General features: G+C 41.3%; 1 protein-coding gene across 1 annotated transcript; it reads right to left on the bottom strand.

Moving 5' to 3' along the window:
- Positions 1-619: 619 nt before the first annotated feature.
- LOC147429567 (uncharacterized) lies at positions 620-5553 on the bottom strand. Its single transcript, XM_086495830.1, has 8 exons — positions 5381-5553; positions 3818-3886; positions 3703-3732; positions 3106-3138; positions 2205-2272; positions 1625-1703; positions 1412-1513; positions 620-1326 (listed from the first exon to the last, which is right to left on the bottom strand). Exons 1-8 carry the CDS (start codon positions 5483-5485, stop codon positions 1258-1260), a joined length of 555 nt encoding a protein of 184 aa, XP_086351956.1. The 5' UTR covers positions 5486-5553; the 3' UTR covers positions 620-1257.
- Between the last annotated feature and the right edge of the window lie 17065 nt (positions 5554-22618).

Genomic DNA, 22618 nt, shown 5'->3' with positions numbered 1-22618 from the left:
TGTTACCCAAGTGTAGCTCAGTTGGTTTGTGATGTAACCCCAAGGTTGAGGGTTTGAGGCTCACTAGTTGAGTTCTCTTGGGTGTATTCTCCCCTATTGGGTGGGTGGTTCCCACAATTGCCCCTCAAGGGTGTGATGTACATCAATGTACAATTGTAAATACATGATATGTGTAAAAAGTTTCTCCCTATTACCTTCCCCACGCTAATGGTGGAGAATAAAAAATTGTTTTAACATCGTACGAAACTATCCCAAGAGACCTTAAAGATCTATCCAACGAGAGAGCGAGAGAGAGAGAGAGAGAGAGAGAGAGAGAGGAGGGGGGGGGGAGGGAGCAATCTTGTAGAAGGCTTCTCTTTTTTAGGCAGATGAGAGTCCTCATTTCATCTCCTCTACACTAACTGAATTTCCATATCCTTGGACAACTTTTTACCTTTCATCTCCTCCACACTTGACATATAAGATCTTCCTACTAAGATTTCTAGCCTTTTGTCATTCACTTTCAAAGAAATATTCAATTAAAATGAATTGGAAGCACCTAATAGCATCATAAAAATATAGAACTTTTCACATCTTTCTTCAACTACTATGAATTCCAATCATCATTAATGCGACCTCATTAGCTTAAATCTTTCTTGCCAATTTTAGCTTGGTATAATACCACTTTCCACACACATGAAACCAATTTTCCATAGGAGTATGGTCACACTAACCATCATTATATGGGTGCAACTATGCCCCATCATCATACACGACAGTTTTAATGACAACTACACAATTTGAAGAAGCATTCACAGCTTGAGCTTCTCTAAGTGCCCCCTACACAAGCATACCTTGAGATGTAACTACAGAAATGGGGTATATTCTGATTAAGCTTCGGATGATCCGCAAACCCGCGCATATAATGTCAAGAGTGAGTTCTATGGAATGGGTAAGCTATAAAGCATGGAATGGCCATCCAACAAAAGAGAAGATGGCATCAACTACGAGGATTTAGCAATTGAAGTTGGAACATATAGGAATTGGCAATTGAAGTTGGGTATTTGCTACCATCCTCAGTGAATTGCATACAAAGCTTTGATGCAGACTATGTTGTTGATGCTAATTCAGCTACTTTTGGCAGTGTTTTGCTGTTGAAAACCCTCTTATGCACCAATTTGAGTAGTGTAAGCCTTTGGGCATATGTGAGGCTATGAACAAGACACATGGACTTGAAAGTTGAAAGCAGCAGCTACTGGAGGACGTACAAGGCTAACTTCATAATGGAAATTCCACTTTCTGTTTACCTCCTACAGTTGAGCCCAGCTTTGCGCTAAGCTCTTTTAACTGAGACAGCGAACAACGACAGATCAAACTCCGCAAGGGGAAAGATCATGCCCCCAAAAAGCAGTTGAGCATATGCAGGAAGTACCTTCATCATAACAGCATCTGTTTGAGTTACGCTCTCCGAATTCTCTATACTATCTTTGAGGGCTTTCAACTTCAATGCAGAGTCCTGGTTTTGCTCTTTCACCTGCAGGAAAACAATAACGACTCTTTGATGGTGAGCACAGGCGCGCGCGCGCACGCACGCACACATATATATGCACATACATATAATAAGGCTTGGACACAAAAGAATTACCATCTCAAGTGTCCGCCTTAAATACTCCAGCTCACGAGCTTTCTCCTCTATTATATTCTTCCTGCCTGCATATTTAACTCTGCTAACACAAAGAAAGCCAAGTTCCATCAGCAGATGAACAGGAGTACAAGCCACAAACGATACTCCACCATTGAAGTTGTCTGGATGTATAGGCATGTGCATGCGTATGCACATCTTGCAAACGTGCTGATGAGGCATGTTGGGATGCTAGAGATGTGCAAGCTCATGCTTTGATTGCGCTCTCCGCTAAGAGTTCCCTTACTCCACATATCCACTCAGTAAAAGACTAAAACATGGATAGGATAGACTAGCTACCTTATATGCAAGATGAATGAGGAGGCAAGCCCGTCCCCTTGTGTGTGTGTGTGTGTGTATGTGTGTGTGAGAGAGAGAGAGAGAGAGAGAGAGGGGGGGGGGGAGGGGGGTAATGTGTGTGTGTGTGTGTGTGTTCTTGTCTTATGCAAATACATTCAGCTATCTGAATGTATGCATATTTAGGATGTGCGACTTCTGAAACAGATGAACACAAGTACTGAAAGTACATTCTTCCTAAAGAGACCTTTTCCTTACGCCATTTTTGTCGAGTTCTTGTGCAAGAATAAACTCATCATCGCATGCATCTACCACCTGAGAGACGCATTAAATGTCATAAAGCCTCAATTTATGGCAAAAAAGTTAGCAGAACTCCTACAAAATACTCCACAAAGAGAGAGACACTTGAAAACATAACACATGAGAAATTTAGAAGGAAGTTTAATCATGCTCCTTCAGCCTAATAATGCTCTTGACTATTTAAGCATGGAAGGCTTCATCCTACATAGGAGTATAAAACATTTTCCATGAGAACAATTTCACGATAGCCTAAAAGCTCTTCATTCTTAGCCAGGTGGACATAAAAAACGATGTGCAGTATGGATAATCAGTACCAGAATCAAAAATTCATTAGATATACAAATAGACGCACATGTCTACCTATGCATGCTTGCATACATGTAAATGCATGTATACATGCATGTATATATTATACACACATGTGCATGAATGTATACATCATATGTACACAGCCCTAGATACACGCATGTATGTGTATTTGTGTGCATGTATATATAACAACCAGTACATAAAGTACTGAATACAGGTACGGTAATTATCGTATGGTATGGGAAGACTGATAAACATGCATTTGGAATGCAACCTCAATTCTTAGACTGCATCTAAAGCAGAGAAGAACTGGCGTCTTTGTCTAGAGGCAATTCCAAAACCCCAATTTGCGATCTAATGACCGTCTCTCCAGCACTGACACCAGTTGCCATGAAGCTGCACCATGCCTCTTAAAAGAGAAAAATCTAAAAGCCCTTTTTAAGTTCTGCCATGGACTCGCAAGTGATTAGGATATGTCAGAACGGCTGACCACAAACACACACCAATTAAAGAGTAAATGGATGATAACAGAGGCATACCCTAGTCTCTTCGCAGACATCTCTAAACTCCTCCTTCAGAAAAAAACAAAGACAAAGAGGTCAGATCTGAGATAAGCATGAACAAATGACCAAAACTTTTGCAATCGGCACAGCGACATATATGAAAAAGGTTGCATTTGCAAGGGAATAATTTCAATTTGTTAGCACAAACCCCCCTTGCAGACTTATTGCAATTTCAAAGCGAACCATACAACCACTTGTCACTTCCAATGACTTTCAGTCCAAGCTGCAGCAATAAAAATCCATTCTTTTAACCACTGAGTACACTTATTTCCTTTGATTCAGCAGCCCTTAAACCACAAAAGTGGTTTACCCTGTTTGTTTGAAAAGCCACTGAATCCGCTTATCCTGAGAACCCTATTCACAAATTTTGCTAAATGAGCTAATGCTCACAACACAGGAGATGTATATTGCTCAGTCCAACATATTAAAGAAGAACGCCAAAAACACCCACGCACCATAATCACTAGATGTACCTCACATTAAAATGACCATCTCTTATATTTTTTCATTGGAATCATATAGCAGGGTTTTGAAAAGATAACGAGCCTAAATACGTGGATTTGAATGTGTTACCTGAAGATTCTCTTGAACAGAAACCACCATCTGTTGAGCAAGTAACTCTTTCAATTGCACTCAAAAATTCCACTACATGACTAAAGATCTGGTAAAGCAAGTGAAGTCCGATCACCTGTGTGTAAAGCTTATACAATGCGTCTTGCTGATAGGGATTCAAAAAAGAGAAATATGCTCCGAAATCCTGCAAAGAATCAAGGAAATATCTCTTCAACTTCAAAATATTGTTCACTGCTATTGGAAAAGCAGTCAAAATTTAAGGCAAACTTGTAAGTAGAATCAATGAAGTCAAAATCCTGCAAACTTGTTACAAACCGCCAGTAGAATCAATGAAGACGAAGGTAGCAAAAAGATTGTGAGAGAGCAGAAGTCATAGCATCTCTGCCCAAAAGTGAAAGGCACTGCCGAAGTACAGTATTCTGCACACTTGATTTTTCAATTTTTTCAAAAGCGTGCAAGTGGCCTGTATTCAGAACCTTTTTTCCGAGTCTCAAGCAGGTTTTTTCGTCTAATCAGCTTGAAGCTTTTAATCTCTGATTCTGGGGATCCAAGGTGGATAGGCGCGATAAGTATGGCACGAATTTAAAAAACGTTGTGCAATATGGGTAATCATTACCAGTACCAAAATTCGTTAGGTTATTGAATACAATAGACATACATGTCTGCTTAAGCATGCTTGCATACATGTAAATGCATGTATACGTGCATATATACATACATACTTGCATGTATTTACTTACACACATGCGTACATGCATGCATACATCATATGCAAGCATGTATCTATATTTGTGTGCGCGTATAAATAACAACAAGTACGTAAAGTACCGAATACCAGTACGGTATTAATCGTACAAAATGGGAATCCAACCTTGTGGGGATCACACTTGATGGTGAATGCATTTGGGTGCCTCATGAAAGGCCAGAGAGGCCATGAAAAAATACAGACCATAGAATGCAGAAAGCATAAAAATTGTTTGTAGGGATGAATCGAGATTTCCCCTACCTACCCCCCGACCCACGACACAAACTGTACCAGCAATGATATTGCGCTGCCATTACATTCTGGCACCTGAGACGCATTGATGTTATTGGCTCATAGACAACACGGTGAGCAATTCTAGGAGCTGATCAGTCCAGCTGATATCACACTTCAGCAGCAAAGAAGGGAACCACTGATAATTTTGAGCTGCCAAACATCCAAATGATACTGTCAGAATGGCAACGGCAATTTCCTGCCAACTATCTGACGATAATGCTTGAGCCTTGAAACCACTAGGTGTGAGTTTAGTATGCTTGAACTCACTCTGAAAGGGCCACCTGCTGGCCTTCTTGGGGCTCTTGCCTTTAAAGCTAAAAAGAACCATGCATCTCCTGACCTCTATAAGAGCCCTTTGTGACCCATTCGCAAACCTGCTGCCTTGTCATCACTAAAATGGAGTTGATTGAATAGCAGCATTGCCCGCACAAGAACCCATTTCTTGAGTTATGGGAGATGCTTTAGACTCACAAAAAGGGCCTTCATAAAATGCACGACTTACCCATTCTTTCATCTTCATGAAATGAAATGTTGACAGTATACTCCAGAATGAAATCGAGACTCTCTCTCTCTCTCTCTCTCTCTCTCTCTCTCTCTCTCTCTCTCTCTCTCTCTCTCTGCGCCGGTGACACAGCTTACCTCGCGAGAACAAGCTGTAAGCAAGCAATGTGTGGCCATGGAAAAGGCGAGCTTCAGGTTCGAAAATCGTTCGCTGTCAGGTCGACCTGCTGCCGCGCTCTCCATGTTTGGCGCAGGACCCCTTGATTCGGTTCGAACTTTAAGAGCATTTGGAAAAGTCGAAGGCTCAAATCCTCTCTAGGCTAGCCTAACCAAGAAATTGATAGAAGTGCATGGTTGGCCTTGCCACAGCACTATCTAACACGCTGATTAAATGAAGGGCGGGGGGTGGGATCAATGTATGTCACAAACTGGTGACGTGACTGTCCAATACACACACACACCCGCCCTACTGTTGAAAACAGCCCGCTAAATTGCAGTGTACGGACTCCCGCTGGAATGCTAACGTGGCAGGCAGCGTATGGGCGCAAAACGCGGAGCCTGTACGAACGATGACATGGCAGCAACGTACGGAAGTTCCTGCTTCAATTCTATGCAAGGATGGATGGGGACTTCTTGCGGGGATCTCCAGGAGGACGGACGATTGAGAAAAAGGTCAACACATTGACCGAAGACCTCCCGGGTCGGAGGTTTGAACCCAAGACCTCCTCACTGGCAACCTGACACCCTAACCACGCACCCGCGTGGGGTTGCTTGTCACCAAGGCGAAACCACTCCTTCATAAAGTGAACTTCAACACGGACAAAAGTAAACACGGACCAAAAAAGTAAACATGACAAAAAAAAGTAAACAAGGACAAAACGGATGACATGCGAGCTTCATGGGAAATGTGCATCACTTCAACGCCATAGATCCCACCACTTGCACTTCATCCAATTAGTGTGTTAGATAGTGCTAAGGTTGGCCTTGTAGCAAATTACTTTCAAGGAAAAATAACTTTTATTGGTATATTTTCTTGGAAAAATTACCAAAATACCCCTCTAAGTTGTGGAAATTCCCAAAATACCCCTCAAATTTCAAAAATTCTCAAAATACCCCCAATATCTTGTCATAGATTCCCAAAATGCCCTTCAAAATGTTCAAAATTCCCAAATTACCCTTGGTTGTGAGATTAAATTTCTCCAAAGATAATAAAATTTGTAGCTTTTCTTATAAGAAGACTGATTGTCTATCAATACAAGATGCTAAAACTAGACTATGAGTTGGTTATGTAGGCTTTGGAGATGAATTGCTTCATTATTTTTAGACGTAATTGCCTTTATTTGCGAGGTAATTTGTGATGAATTACATGTAAGCACTCAAAAACGGATCTCAATTGCTTTATTAGAAAATCTTAAACAATCCAACCAAAATAGATACGAGGATATTTTAAGAATTTTTGAAATTTGAGGGGTATTTTGGGGATTTCCATGAATTAGAGGGGTATTTTGGTAATTTTTCTTATTTTTTAAAATAAAAGATATATTATAAAAATATTGTAACCCTACAAGTTCCCCCTCCCATATGGGTACCTTACATTTATGATTGAACCTTTTTTAACAGAACATCGCTCGATTATAAAGCTTACTTGTTACTTGGTAAGCTTAATGAGGTTTTTTTAGTTTGTTGAGCCTATAGTTGGCCACTTGGCATAATCTAAGCCATTTCCATTCGACCAAGATCGCATGGCCAAGAGTCTCATGCTAAACATTTAATATATTATCATGCAGTATAAATAGCGACGATTAAAAACTAGCGACTGTGTTGGAAAGCTCATGGCAAGCACTGCACACACCATCAACGTCATCTTCTTATCGCTTGTCGATAGCATTAAAAGTTCATCCCCTTGCTTTTCATGTCTTTGAAGTATGCACACTAGCCCCTTTGTTTACCTACTTTAAGCTATTGTTGGCATCCACCTTCCCTATTATTGGCAGATATGTCATTGCTGCTCTTGCCTCTGAGTTGTTCGGTGTCACTCATGAAGTTCCCTCGATTCCTTGTTGCAAGCATGTCTATACTTATGCAAAGAGCATGCCTTAGGGAGCAAGGGTAGCTACTTCATATGCTACTTGCATGAACTCCACAAGGAGAGAGTTTCAAATGGTTGAAAAAGTAAGTTCCTGCAAGTCGACATGTTCTTGGTTGCTAAGTCCTTTGTCAAAAGTTTTCTCAGCAGCATTCATGTTGTTTCTTTCCTATAATTGGGACTGCAGACAAGGAGCGACACAAAGTAAGCATTCAGATTCAGCTACGACTTCTACCATTGTGTCGATTATGGCGTTCTCTTCTGTTGGAATTAGGGTTGCAGAGAAACACACACAGCTTGGAGAAGACGAAGGAAGCTCAAGGCACACAATTGAGAGTGTGTTACTTAGTATGCAATGGAAAGATAGATAGCCCTAGAGTGATGGGCGTATATACAATGCACGGGGGAAGAAACCTCCTAAAGAGAGAAAAAATGCCCCGGCGGTCCTAGTGTGTTCACACACATCCCTACCACATGTATATGGTAACAAATCCCCCCTGGAGTGATGCGGTGAACGAGAGCTAGCACATGAGTAAAGGGAAGTGCCATGCCCTGAGGACAGGATCAGTCCACAAAGGGGAGTAAGCCCTAAGATTTGCGGAAAGCTTCAAGCTTCTCACGAGACAATGCCTTTGTGAAAAGATCTGCAAGGTTGTCCTGTGTTGGCACATAGGCCTATCTGATCTCTCCTGCTGAGAGCCTCTCCCTGACATAGTGGTAATGCACCTCAATGTGCTTTGTGCGAGCATGAAAAACTGGGTTCCTCGCAACTGCCAATGTGCTCTGACTGTCAATGTAGATAGTGTTGGCAGTGTCCTGTCCAACACCCAAATCAGCCATAAGGCGTCTGAGCCATACACACTCAACTGTAGCTGTGAAGACTGCCCTGTACTCAGCCTCACAACTCAAAGTGGCCACAGTAGGTTGCTTCTTGCTCAACCATGATATACATGAACTGCCAAGCATGAAACAAAAACCACTTGTGGACACTCGCGTGTCAAAACAACCAGCCCAATCTGAGTCCGAAAAAGCATGTAAGTCTGGCGGCAATGAACCCCCCTTGGGATAAAACAAGCCAAGATGTAAAGTGCCACTAAGGTAGCGGAAAATCCTCTTGACAGCCTGCCAATGCTTAGACCCTAGGCTATGCATAAATCTGCTAGCCTCTGAGACTGCAAAGTGAATATCTGGCCTCGTGTTGCATACATAAATGAGGCAGCCAACAGCAGTTTGGTAAAGAGTGACATCAGAGGGATCACCAGCATCATGTAGACTCAACTTCAAACCTGTTTCCATGGGAGTGGCAATAGGTTTGCAATCCTCAAGTCCAAACTTACATAGCAATGTCTCTATGTAACTTTTCTGACACAAGGCAATACCACCATCACATTGCTTAAACTGTATACCCAAATAATGATGCAACAGCACCAAATCTTTCATCTTGAAAGTAGCATTCAAATCAGCCTTAAATTCAACAATATGTATCTCATTTGGTCCAGTGATCAGCAAATCATCAACATAAAGAACCACACTGAGAAGTACATCACCCTCTCGCTTTACATACAATGTGCTTTCTGTTGGATTGTTACGAAAGCCTTGTTTGACCAAATGAGTGTCAGCTTTCTCATACCAAGCACGAGGAGATTGCTTCAACCCATACAAAGCCTTGTTACATTTGCACACTTTGTCCTCTTGTCCTTTTATGACAAAACCGCGAGGCTGCGTTACATAAACTTCCTCAAATATCTCACCATTCAAGAAAGCAGTAACAATGTCTGATTGATGTACATCCCAACCAAAATGAGCTGCCAATGCACATAGAAAACACACAGTAGTCATACGACAAGTGGGAGCAAAAGTCTCTTCATAATCTATGCCTTTTTGTTGTGCATAACGCTTTGCAACAAGTCGAGCCTTATGGTGATTGATCTCACCATCCGGCTTGCGTTTCAACTTGTAAACCCACTTCGTACCAATGGCCTTTTTGCCAGGAAGCAAATCACATAAAGTCCATGTGTCATTTTCTATAAGTGCATCATATTCTGATTGCATGGCAGCCATCCAATTTTCTTAATTTTGTGCTTCATCAAAAGTCAGAGGCTCCTCAACATCATGTAAGCTAGACACAGCCAAAGCATAACAATATGATGCATAAGATGCATGGCGAGACCCTGAACGAGTACGACTAGACATAGGTGCATCCAATTTACTGTCACGCAAAGTGTGCACCAGCCATTTTGGCATACCTCAAGCCTGCTCATTTTCAGCCCTTTCCTCATCAAGTACATCATGTACATCTGCATCAGTAATAGGTTGATCTATAACATTTTCAGAAACCCCCATATGGTGTACATTTGCCTCATTGGAACTTACATTCGTATTTCCACCACTGAAAAGAGGCAACAAAGTTAATCATATCTGATCGCAAGATCATAAGCATAAACATCTAACAATAAGCATAAACGTCAAATTATATATAATGAATACAATCATCAAGATGACCATAAGCACAAAAAAGCATAGATGAAATATTTTCACCCTAATGGTAATGCCTCCCAGTCTCGACGGTCTCTCCCTCCTCTTGAAGCTGGGTCAAAAGAGCCACAAGTCCATACTTGTATCCATATTTCTCCTCTCGGCATGTCGAAGGATGCTTCATGTAAATTTCTTGAAAAATAAACACTTGATCATAAGATAAATATTAAGATCCAACAAATTAAAGCGTATGTATAATACTTACAAACTCATAACCTCCACTCCCAAGATGTGACGATCCAGTAGACTCCAAACGTGCTCTAGCTACATATGTCTGCTGCTGAAATCTCTCATCATTGTCATGTGTCTCTCGTGCTATCCCCGTCCACTCCTCTACGTCCAACCATGTCGGAATTTTTTTGTTGTTCATGTACCTATCTCTGGACTCTGACCAACGATGTGACATCATTGTAATCTCCACGCTTAAGATCCAATCTTTGAGACTGAGTTGTATCCCTCTATCGGCCTATGCTCTCTGTGAACGGCATCGACGATATAATTCTTTCTCTCATGGTCCTGAGCATTCCAATGCTCCATCACAGAGTGGCCAAACCAACTGTACAAAGCTGTCTAATCCTCTATTGCATGGCCTTTCCTGCCCTATCCATGACAATAGTCCCTTCCTTGGTCTTGTACACCTTTCTAGGATCATGCTCATGTGATCCCCAAGGTGTATGTGGTGTGCCTGCTGGTGAACTATCTACTGAAGAAAGAGGTTGATGCTCTCTCGGTGGTGTGGATGCATCGGTAGAATCGCTACCACAACAACCACCACCTCCAAAACGACGCCTACCTCATCTCAAAGAAGAACGATCTATCGATGTAACTGGCACATGCGGCAGAGGTGTAGGGCCAATCAGTGTAGGGGACACACTTGTCCTAGACATAGGGCCGATTGTACTAGGTCTAGTGGACCAGCTCCCTAAAGGGTCTATGTGTAAACAACCTTCCCATGTAAAAACTGTGATAAAAAAGCACCCATCTACTCGGGTGACATGCCGGCCGGAGTGACTGGAAAACTAAAGCTAGGAGAATATGGTGATTCATCATTATCGGCCATGGCTGCAAAATTTTATTTGATAACACAGATATAATATGTTAGTTCACATATCCATAAAAGAACAACATGAGCAATACAAATAACAAAAACAATCTCTTATCTTCAGAGTTATTGCTCCAAAGATATCTATCTCAAGCTGCACTTATGCATCTTCTTCATCAAACTCCACTTCTACATCACTCTCCTCATCTACTTGCATATTTGAGAGCTCATCTCTAGGTGCAGGCATCTACTCCCCACTGACCTCTAGGTCGAAATCCTCATTTACATCATCTGTTAGCCATGCACTTTGGTCATGAAGCTGTTTGACCTCAACCTCCAATCCTTTATACACTTGTTTGCTCCGTGGAGCAACTTGAACAACAAAAAGCGAGTGCATTTTAGACAAATATTCTTTATCTTTTTCATCCCATAGTGGATCTATTGTGAACACAACTTGTTCACAATGTTGCGAAAGTACGAATGTATCCCGACCATATGTCCACACCCGCCTAGAGTTCACTTGAATTAGTTCACTCTTATCTTTGTGCATAGTTGCTTTAGGCCCACTAGTAATAACTTTGGACCACTTGACATCAAAGATAAAAAGATCATACTTCCTAAAGCTAATCTTCAAGATGTAGTCAAAGTATTAAAGTTGGCTAATCTCTGTGTTCTCATCCCTGGCACTACACCAACTTTCTTGGATGAAGCTTGCCCTAACCCCACTGTCGAAGGTGACCCTTCATTCCTCTATCCGATTTCACTCTAAAATGTCTCCCACGCGACCACAAAGTTCAGTATTTGTGATACTACAAGCATATAAATTAAACAATTTCAATATTACTAAAGAAATGTGGTCATATGGATTTGCAAAAAGAAGTTGTGAAAATATTTACATGCCAGTCGCTATCCCGCAACATCTCCTCATGCCAGTCGTAATCCCGCGACATCTCCTCTTCTTGTTCAATAATCAACACTCCGTTCCTCTTTGCCTCTGAGATGCATCTAGCCAACGACCAGTAGGAAAGTTCAACAATTTTTGAAGATGATCTGAAAAGGAAGCTTCCTAGTGGCATGATTGCACTTGAATTGCAAGCGATCTGTGAAACATTATTTCTTTTCCTCCTCATACCTCACTAGGCACTTTTGCATGACTTCTGAGTTGAGAAGACAAAATCTCATAACCTTTTCTCGCATTTGATATCCATCTTTCTCATGATGCCTTGTCCCTATGGCTCTCGTCCCTAGTCACCTTGATGTTGATCTCATTAGTACACAATCGGGACATCTCTAAATCAATTAGACCCAATTACTCACTGATGAAAACAAGAGACTCTGACACAAGCCATCCTTCAGCCATGCTAACCTCAGGGCAAGCCCTTTGACGAACAAACCCTTTTTCATGAAAATGTGCATTGGTTCAAGCATATCATTAATAAGTAATTTGTCATAAAATCTAATATCTAGCTTACCCAAATGATTTTCTCATATTAAACTGATCATTAATGTGCAAGAATAAATGAGAAAAGAGTTAGAATTGAGACCTGTGCTTCTAGACCTATCTTAGCAGCGGACCAAAAGGAGAGACGGTTGCATCTTAATACAAGTCCAAAAGGGAATGGTCTACCAAAGAGCAATGTGCAATAAGTGCATCCTAAACTTGTCTCAGTAGGGGACCAAGAGGAGAGATGGTTACATTTCAATACGGGTCCAAAAGGAGGTAGTCTATCAAAGAGCAACGTGCATCTAATGGAGCTTAAAATACCTTAGGGTTAGCTTCATTAAAGACCTCCAATAGTTAGTGTTAAAAGTACTTTGACCTTAGGCAATATAGGACTGAGCTTGAGGTGGGAACCCGACCTAAGCTTGAGGTGCCTGTCATGCTTGATGACTAAGGTGATTGAGGTGCTTGTTGTGCTTGATGACTAAGGTGCTTGAGGTGCTTGTCATGCTTAATGAGGAAGGTGATTGAGAAGCTTCCCATGCATGGGGGGTAAGGTGCTTGAGTAAAAAAGAGACCCTACAGGAGGAGGAAAGCCCCAAAATTAGGGGAATCTTTAACTTAACCTCCCACTCATCCAAAGGGCACCCCTTTTCTCAAGGGACACATGGGACACATGTCAGACTCTCCCTATGCTTAGCCACATGGTGTGCTTGAATGCTATTGGCTGGGCTAAAGAGGGGTCCAATGAGCTTCTAGTTCCATCCAAAAATATCTAGATATTTTCAAGCTCTCTCTCTCTAAGGGGTAAGGAGGACACTTGTCCAAAGAGTACCCATGTACTTGAAATGCATGCTGCATGTGATTGGCTAGGGGGAGAGGGTCCAATGAGCTTGAGACATGAAAAACAGAGTAGAACTCGCCCCAAGCAAGCAAGGGGTGTGTTGAGGGGGTACACACACACACACACACACACACACACACACACACACACACACACACACACACACACACACACACTCATTTTGTGGATTCATTCTCACTTGGTGACAGTAGAGGAACTCCACCTCCTTCTCCAAGCTTGTGAGAAGTGAGAGCTTACACCAACACTCTTGGCTATGGAATGCAAATCCAACCAAGAGCCATGCTTCAATGCTTAAGCTTGTCATCTTCTCCATCTTCATTTACTATGCTATTATGTATACTAGCAAGAAGAGTGATGATAAGTGAGAAACTATTTCTTTCTCCTATGGAATGTTTCTTCTTCCTCTTCCCTACCCTCATTCCCTGCTAGCTCTCTCCACCTTCGAAGGTGTTTGAGGCCTTGGGACTGAGGCTTAGGATAGCGAATGCTTTCTACAAAGTTTATGTTATGCTTGTGATGCATGAAGATTTCCATCTTCATTGCATCAACAAGGTCACAAGAAACACAAAGATTGTATTGTACCAAGTCTCTCTTGATGGGAGAAACTATAATACAAATGCATATTGGAGGGGGGACCGGCTCCGTATGAATCCGGTCCTCAATTTTTGTCATGTTCTCTAAACTCTTTCTCTTGCAAAATTATTGTTCATGCCAAGTTAACTAAGTACCATGTTTATGTTGCTACCATCAATTAAGTTCACCCGCTATGCTCACAAAGTAATCTCATAAAAGTGCTTTATCTAATTTCCTAATTCCGCTACTCTCAAAGTTCATAGGCCATTTCCATTGCATTGGTATCAGAGCATTTGGTTTCTCTTTTCTTGCTTAAGAAGAGAGGTCCTTAAGTAGCCTATTAATGGTTGATTTGGTTAATTATATTAAGGTAAGTGGGACTGGGATCTATTATCGATTTTGAGCCCACTATGTGGGATATGGTGCACACCTCGGGAGCTTTGGTCTTAATGATGGAGTCTTTTTAGACTTGCCTACGGCTTTACCATTATTGAGCCATAAGAAGTCCGAAAGGAGCTATCCCTTGGCAATTCTGCTATGTTAGACCCACTCTACTACTCTGTATAATTAACCACTTTGAGCCGTGGGTGTAGATAAGTGCCTATTTTCAAAGGCTAAGAGGAGTAGCAACTAAGGTTTTGACTTGCCAAAGGATACACTAAATAATCACACAAATTTTGTTAACAAGGCTGACAATAACCAAGAGAGTAGAATGAACATTGATAACTTTGATTTTTCACATGAAGGTGCTAATGATGATGCCCCCATGTTTGTTAATTATCTTGTTACTAGGTTGCAACAAGCTATGGGCAACCCTGCTTTGCAAGATGAAGTTACTCAACAATTTCATGCTTATGGTATTATCCTTCCTCTCCAAGAGGAGAGAGAGCTTAGGAGGCCTCTTGATGAGAACCCCAAAAGAAGACTCTCTCCCATAGGAGAGAAGGAATCCAAATAACGCGAAAGTAATGAATCTCTAAGTTCCTCCGAAGATGTGGCTCCACAAAGACAACAGTCTAAATGATCGCCAACTCCTCCCAAGAGGAAACGGTTAACCCATAGTCCTTCTCCTTGTCACTCCAAAAGGGAAGAGAGGAAACAAAGGAAGAAAAGGGCAAGAAAGAGGTCACCCTCTTCTCCTTCTTTTTCACCTTCCTCTTCTTCCGATGAAAGCTATGGCTATTCTCCTAGAGAATACAAGAGGGAGGACATCGCAAAGCTTACTCTGCACAGCGAAGGTCCCAAAAGGTCAAGAAGTTCAAAGAGGGAGGAAAGATTATCTCTTTTCTCACCTATGATGGAACCTTTGGTGCTACCGACAAAGTATTGGCCTTCATCCAACAATTTAATGTGGCCTTTGGAGACAAGGGCTTCACGGAGTCCTCCAATCTACACCATGTAGCTATGCACTTCCAAAAATTGCCTCGTCAATGGTGGGTTAGCCTTCGTGGCAACGGCGAAGCCCCAATGACATGGAAAACTCTACAAGTTTACATCATGAAGCAATTCCTTGCAAGAAATGCAAAGGGCAAAGTGCTCATCAGATGCAGAGTTTGAGGCTTCTCTCTCATGATTCTATCCACAAATATATGGACAAGTTTTGGGATTTACATCTCAAGGCTACTGTCTTTCAAAAGATAGACTTTTTCGTGCAAAAGAAACAATTCTGTGCGGGATTACCCAAAGAGATGGCCAAGTATGTCAACTCTCAACAGCCTGATTCTATCACCGAAGTAATCCACCACACCATGGTTGCTTCGCGCATCAATTTCCAAGGGGCGAGACAGAATGTCAAGCCCATGGAAAATAAAGACAAAAGTGATGCCAAGAGGAAAATCGATGCCCAAAATTCTTACCAAGGCTATTCCAACAACAACAACAATCGGTCCAAGGAGAAGTGAGTTTACAAAGGTAAATATAAAAACTCTCCTAAAGAGTTAGAAGCTTTTCGTAAGGATCACAAATGTTTTAAGTGTGGGGAGCAAGGCCATGGTTATCGTCCTTGCCCCAAGAGAATCTCCCACAATGAGACTCCTAGAGCCTCTATGTTTGAAGCTCCAAAAGAGGATGCTCATTGCCAAGGATTTCTCCTTTCCTATGCTTGGGGAAAGATGCAAAACATGATGCCTTTATTTTGTTTTGACCCTGGTTCAACTCACAACTTCAATATCCACGGAGTTGACCACCAAGCTAGGCATACAAGCCCACAAGATGGGAGATGCCGATGGATCTATCAAGGGACAAGACATCTTAGTTACTCCCTTCACTGAAAAATTGAGGCTTCATGTCCAAAGTTATGTGGACAAAGAGGATTTCTTCATCTCCCCTCTCAAACATGAGTAAGTTATCGTTGGGGCACCATGGTTTAACCGCATGGCTTCCAACATGAAGTTCCTTGAAAGGAGAATCTACTCACCTACAGGGAAAAGAGCATGTACATAGATGCTAATGAGTTAGGGAACACCATATCCCTGCAATAAAGGAAATCAAGAGGAATTAGAGTTGTCTAATTTCCTAAATGGATTCCAAGATGTTTTCTTTGATGACATCCCTAGTGAGCTACCTCTAAAATGAGGGATGATGACCATGCAATTGATCTCCTATCAGGAAGCTCACCGCCTAACAAGCCTCCTTATCGAGTTTCACAAACTCAACAAGAGGAGATCATGAGGCAAGTGCATGAATTGGTGGAAAAAGGGATGGTGAGGTCTAGCTCCTCTCCATTTTGTTCACCATTACTTTTAGTGTAAAAGAAAAACGACACATGTCACATGTGTGTCGACTATAGATCACTAAATAAGATCTATCAAAAATAGGTTTCCCGTGCCGCGAGTAGAAGATCTATGATAAGTTACAAGTTTTGCCCTGAAAAATGATCCAGACGCATTCAAACTCATGATGGACAAAATCTTTAGGCCATTCAAATTCTCTTGAAGAGTACAAGGGACACCTCCAAGTAATCTTTCAAGTTATGAGAGAGAATAAGCTTTTCATTAATCAAAAGAAAAGTGATTTTTTCCTACAAGAGATTCAATATTAGGTCACATTATCTCTAAAAATGGCACCTGTATGGATCCAACAAAGTTTGAGATAATAAAAGGATGGCCTAATCCAAGGAATCTATAGGAGGTATGAAGCTTCATAGGTATGTGTGCATACTATAGATGCTTCATAGAAAATATTCTCACTAATAGCAGGCCCATTACATGACTTAACAAAAAAAGAACGTTAAGTATTCATGGACTGCAAAAGTGCAAGAAGCTTTTGAAGAAGCTTAAGGAGAATCTTATCTCTCAACGTGCGCTCACACTACTAGATCTCTCAAAGCCATTTGAAGTCCAATGTGATGCTTGTGGTAATTGCCTTGAAGCTATTTTGCTTCAAGAAGGGCATGCCATAGCATATGAGAGTCAAAGACTCAACTTCGATAAGTGAGTATTGGACCAATACGAAAAAGAGCTACTAGCTATTCTATATGCCCTAAACACGTGGAACCACTATCACTTGGGGACTCCATTCATCCTTCGAATGGATCACAAAGCCTCAAGAACTTCATGAAGCAATCTCTCCAACAAACAAATGAGGTGGGCAAATTTTCTTTTGCAATTTAAATTTCATATTGCTCACATTGTTAGCAAGCACAATCAAGTGGTCGATGCACTTTCACAACGACCAAGGGTAAATGTGGTGTATATAGCAACTCATAATGATCTATCTTTTATGATAGATGAGTATTCTACTGATCAAGACTTTAAGTATGTAATTACAGCCTTTGCATTAGGGAAGAAAAGAGTAGGGAAGAAAAAAGAACCATTCACCTTGAAGGATGGTTATCTTCCAAACGGAAATAGGCTATGTGTTACTCACCCATACAATAAGAAAGTCATGTAGGAATCCCATACTTCTCCTTATGCGGGGCAAAGCGGGAATCCATAATCTACTCTTCAAGGAGTAGAAATGTATTTCTATTGGTCTACCATGAAAAGTAAACATACAACAGTATGTTTCAAAATGTGTGGTATACCAAAAGTTGAAATTTGATCGGGGGAAGCAACTTGGATTGTTTCAGTCGACAAGCTTAACAAGAAAACACACTCTATGCCTGTCAGAAAGACTATTAAGGCACATCAAATGGCAACCCTCTTCAGATCTCAAATTTTCAAGCATCATGGCTTTCCAACATCCATAGTGTCGGACAAAGATCCTAGAATGACCAATAATTTCTAGAAGGGTCTCTTTGAGAATCTAGGAAGTAGATTAAATTTCTCTTTCGGCCTATCATCCACAAACGGATGACCAAAGTGAAATAACTAATCTAACGATTCTTAATCTACTAAAAGCCTATGTCATGGAAGTAGATCAACTTTCTCAATGAGAGAAAAACCTACCTCTTATAGAGTATGCGTACAATGACATTGTACATACTTCTATGGGGAAAGCACCTTTCAAAGTTAAAGAGGGAAGATCCAAAAGTCCCTTACTACTTAAAGTACGTGGGAAGATCTTCGCTACTAATGAATATAGCCGAGACTCACAAGAATCTTTTCCAAAGATTAAAGAGGTTATATCCATCTCAAAGCAAAGGCAAAAAGGGCTGTTGTCTGCTGATAAGCACAAAAGAGCCTTAGCCTTTAAGTAAAATGATTGGGTCTTGCTAAAGTTTCTCAAGGCTCATCCAAGACATACTACGTACAAGAATCCTATGGGCCACCAAGAGTATTATGCTAACCTAGCAAAAAGATACTATGTTCCTTTTTAAATTCTTGAGCCAATCAATGAGATTGCTTATCAATTAAAGTTGCCCCGACCATTGGCTCATGCACCATGTTTTCCATGAGAGCCTACATAAGCCTTACAAAGGAGTGCCATTAAAAGAAGCAATAGTTGCAGACCCTCCAAACATCGGAGATCAAGTACTTCAATCTGAGTCTATCCTATGACATGAAGACAAGGTAAGATTATCTGACGATATCTTATTAAGTTTAAGAATTATTCTTTTAAAGATGCTAGATGGATGCAAAGAACCTAGCTTAAGGATAATATGAACCTTGTCAATACTTACAATGATGCCTTAAAGTAAGCATGTGAAAATGCATTCTAAATTAAAAATGTTTTTGTCTTATAAGACTAGTTCTCTTTTTATTGTGCACAAATTTAAATTGTATGCATGCTTAGAATCATGTTTGTGGTGACAACGTCTCCCAAACACCAAGTAGAACTTGTCACTCTACTTTGGAAGTATGATATGGACTAAAGAGCAGACATGCTTGCGGCAGCTACGTCTCCCAAGGACCAAATGGATTAGTCATCTATCTTGGAATGATGTCATAGGGTAAAAAGGATCCTCTACCCGCTAAGAAACATGGACTAATGACTAGGCTTTATCTTCTCTACCTCATACTCGAGGACGACTATGATTTCAAGAGAGAGGTAATGTCATAAAATCTAATATCTAGCATACCCAAATGATTTTGTCATATTAAACTGATCATTTAATGTGGGAGAATAAACGGGAACAAGAGTTAGAATTGAGACATGTGCTTCTAGACCTGTCTCAACAGGGGACCAAAAGGAGAGATGGTTGCATCTCAATACGGGTCCAAAAGGAGATGGTCTACCAAAGAGCAATGTGCAATAAGTGCTTCTAGACTTGTCTCAGTAGGGGACCAAGAGTAGAGATGGCTACATCTCAATATGGGTCCAAAAGGAAGTAGTCTATCAAAGAGCAACATGCATCTAATGGAGCTTAAAATACCTTAGGGTTAGCTTCACTAAAGACCTCCAATAGTTAGTGTTAAAAGTCCTTTGACCTTAGGCAAGCTAGGGTTGAGCTTGAGGTGGGAACCCGACCTAAGCTTGAGGTTCTTGTCGTGCTTGATGACTAAGGTGCTTGAGGTGCTTGTCGTGCTTGATGACTAAGGTGCTTGAGGTGCTTGTCATGCTTAATGAGGAAGGTGCTTGAGAAGCTTCCCATGCATGGGAGATAAGGTGCTTGAGTAAAAAGAGACCCTACAAAGGAGGGGGAAAGCCCCAAATTTAGGGGAATCTTTGACTTAGCCTCCCACTCACCCAAAGGGCACCCCTTTTCTCAAGGGGCACATGGGACACATGTCAGACTCTCCCTATGCTTAGCCACATGGTGTGCTTGAATGCTATTGGTTGGGCTAAAGAGGGGTCCAATGAGCTTCTAGTTCCATCCAAAAATATCTAGATATTTTCAAGCTCTCTCTCTCTAAGGGGTAAGGAGGACACTTGTCCAAAGAGTACCCATGTACTTGAAATGCATGCTGCATGTGATTGGCTAGGGGGAGAGGGTCCAATGAGCTTGAGACATGAAAAACAGAGTAGAACTCGCCCCAAGCAAGCAAGGGGTGTGTTGAGGGGGTATACACCACACACACACACACACACACACACACACTCATTTTGTGGATTCATTCTCACTTGGTGACAGTAGAGGAACTCCACCTCCTTCTCCAAGCTTGTGAGAAGTGAGAGCTTACACCAACACTCTTGGCTATGGAATGCAAATCCAACCAAGAGCCATGCTTCAATGCTTAAGCTTGCCATCTTCTCCATCTTCATTTACTATGCTATTATGTATACTAGCAAGAAGAGTGATGATAAGTGAGGAACTATTTCTTTCTCCTATGGAATGTTTCTTCTTCCTCTTCCCTACCCTCATTCCCTGCTAGCTCTCTCCACCTTCGAAGGTGTTTGAGGCCTTGGGACTGAGGCTTGGGATAGTGAATGCTTTCTACAAAGTTTATGTTATGCTTGTGATGCATGCAGCTTTCCATCTTCATTGCATCACCAAGGTCACAAGGAACACAAAGATTGTATTATACCAAGTCTCTCTTGATGGGAGAAACTATAATACAAATGCCTATTGGAGGGGGGACCGGCTCCGTATGAATACGGTCCTCAATTGTTGTCATGTTCTCTAAACTTTTTCTCTTGCAAAATATTATTCACGACAAGTTAACTAAGTACCATGTTTATGTTGCTACCATCAATTGAGTTCACCCGCTATGCTCGCAAAGTAATCTCACAAAAGTGCTTTATCTAATTTCCTAATTCCGCTACTCTCAAAGTTCATAGGCCATTTCCATTACAGTAGGTCACTCCAATACGGGAATTCATGGAAATTAGAGAGTCTCTTCATGCCGAGTGGCTTGAAATCTCCCCTCTCTAGCCACATGTTCTTTGAATCACTTGCTTTCATTGGATGCATGTCGTGTTTGCATATTTGGTCCACATAGCTCATATCCTTCAGGTAAAAATCTACCATGCTCCTCGTAAATTGTCTTGCTCAAGGAATCAAAGTGGCGAAAGCCAAGTCAAGGACCACGTATCCGACATGCATGATTGTCCGAGTAAAGCTTCAAAATTATAAAAATAAAATAAAAGTGTTGACCAGGCCAGGTATTGCATATAGGTGAGGGTTTCAAAGATACTTACCTGAACACTCACCAAAGCTAGCCAATCGTGCATGGTCTACATGAGAATGCCTTGCACATGGGCATGTCATCGTTCGATCAATTGGGACATATCAACCATATCGATCCCCGTCCACAAGCTTTGTAGCTCTTCTATAAGTGGTGCTAGATAGACGTCCATGTTCTTTGCCTTGTATTTTCGTGGGAAAATAGTGAGAATAGCAGATGGCCCTTCTAGATAGCTAACCATGGTGGAAGATTATAATCAACCAAGCAAATAGGTAGTGTGCTCCATGACAAACTCTTTAATCCAAAGGGGTTTACTCCATCCAATGCCAGGTCAAAACGGATACAACGAGGCTCATCCTTGAATGTAGGCCATCTTTCTTCTATGTGCTTCCATGCACGAGAATCGGTAGGCACCCGCATCACATCTCATCCTTGAATGTAGGCCATCTTTCTTCTATGTGCTTCCATGTACGAGAGTCGGCAGGAACCCGCATCACATCATATGTGAATCTAGTATTGGTGTGCCATGTCATTAAAGTTGCTATAGACTTGCACCTGAACATGCTCTTTATTCTTGGAATGATAGGAAAGTGTTGGAGAATCTTTGCAAGGACAAATTCCTTGTGTGTCCTCTCTATACCTGTTTGATCCACATTTGGGACATTGTTTCAAATTTTCATACTCATTGCGCAAGAGTATATACTTATTATAACATGTATGTATTTTATGATAATCCATGCCCAAGCTAGTAAGAAGCTTTTTAGTGGCCGACCGGGGGCATGTGATTGCCTTCCGACAAAATTTGCTCGTTGAGCATCCTATCAATACATTAACACGTCAACACAATACACAGTATTGAACTTTGGGTTGATGCTTAGTATATAGTATATTTATCTGAAAAGCTCTGTGACACTCATGTCAGACCACCCATAAACAAACTGCAAATTAAGCATTGCCAAAGCGGTACGGAGAACTAATATTTTTGCACCATTGTAAAGCGACCTACATGCAAGAGTCTACATCATTTGTTCTTCTTTATCGTTGCTCTCATGTTGTCGATATTGATGGGATGATTGAGGTTGATTTGCAGTGCTGCCTTGAATATTTTTGACACCTTGGTGGGGTCCATGTCAAAGAACACGTCTAACATTTGTTCTCAACTGCTTGGAATGTGGCATCGAGTGTTGGTGAGGTGGACTCCACCGATGGCAGTTTGTTTGATATTCGCCTTCTCTATGATGAAATTGGAGGAATATCTATTTGTGGGGGTTGATCGATTTTCTCTGGACCATGAGATCTCGGATCACAGATTTTTTGTTTTTGGAAGATTTGATGCTTGCATTGCGCACAAGGACACGTCATCCTATCATCCATGATTAATCTACA

This window comes from Adiantum capillus-veneris, chromosome 22, assembly GCF_014529385.1.
Source record: "Adiantum capillus-veneris isolate H3 chromosome 22, ASM1452938v2, whole genome shotgun sequence".
Taxonomy (NCBI): domain Eukaryota; kingdom Viridiplantae; phylum Streptophyta; class Polypodiopsida; order Polypodiales; family Pteridaceae; genus Adiantum; species Adiantum capillus-veneris.
The sequence above is the reverse complement of the archived record's forward strand: the minus strand, read 5'-3'. Positions and strand labels throughout refer to the sequence as shown.

Excerpts from the sequence above, each read along its gene's own strand:
- LOC147429567 (XM_086495830.1), bottom strand. The coding sequence starts at position 5,485 with ATGGAGAGCGCGGCAGCAGGTCGACCTGACAGCGAACGATTTTCGAAC. Across the intron at positions 1,514-1,624 it reads TAAGGCGGACACTTGAGATG|GTGAAAGAGCAAAACCAGGA; the intron begins GTAATTCTTTTG and ends GTTTTCCTGCAG. Across the intron at positions 1,327-1,411 it reads CAGATGCTGTTATGATGAAG|TTAAAAGAGCTTAGCGCAAA; the intron begins GTACTTCCTGCA and ends TCGCTGTCTCAG.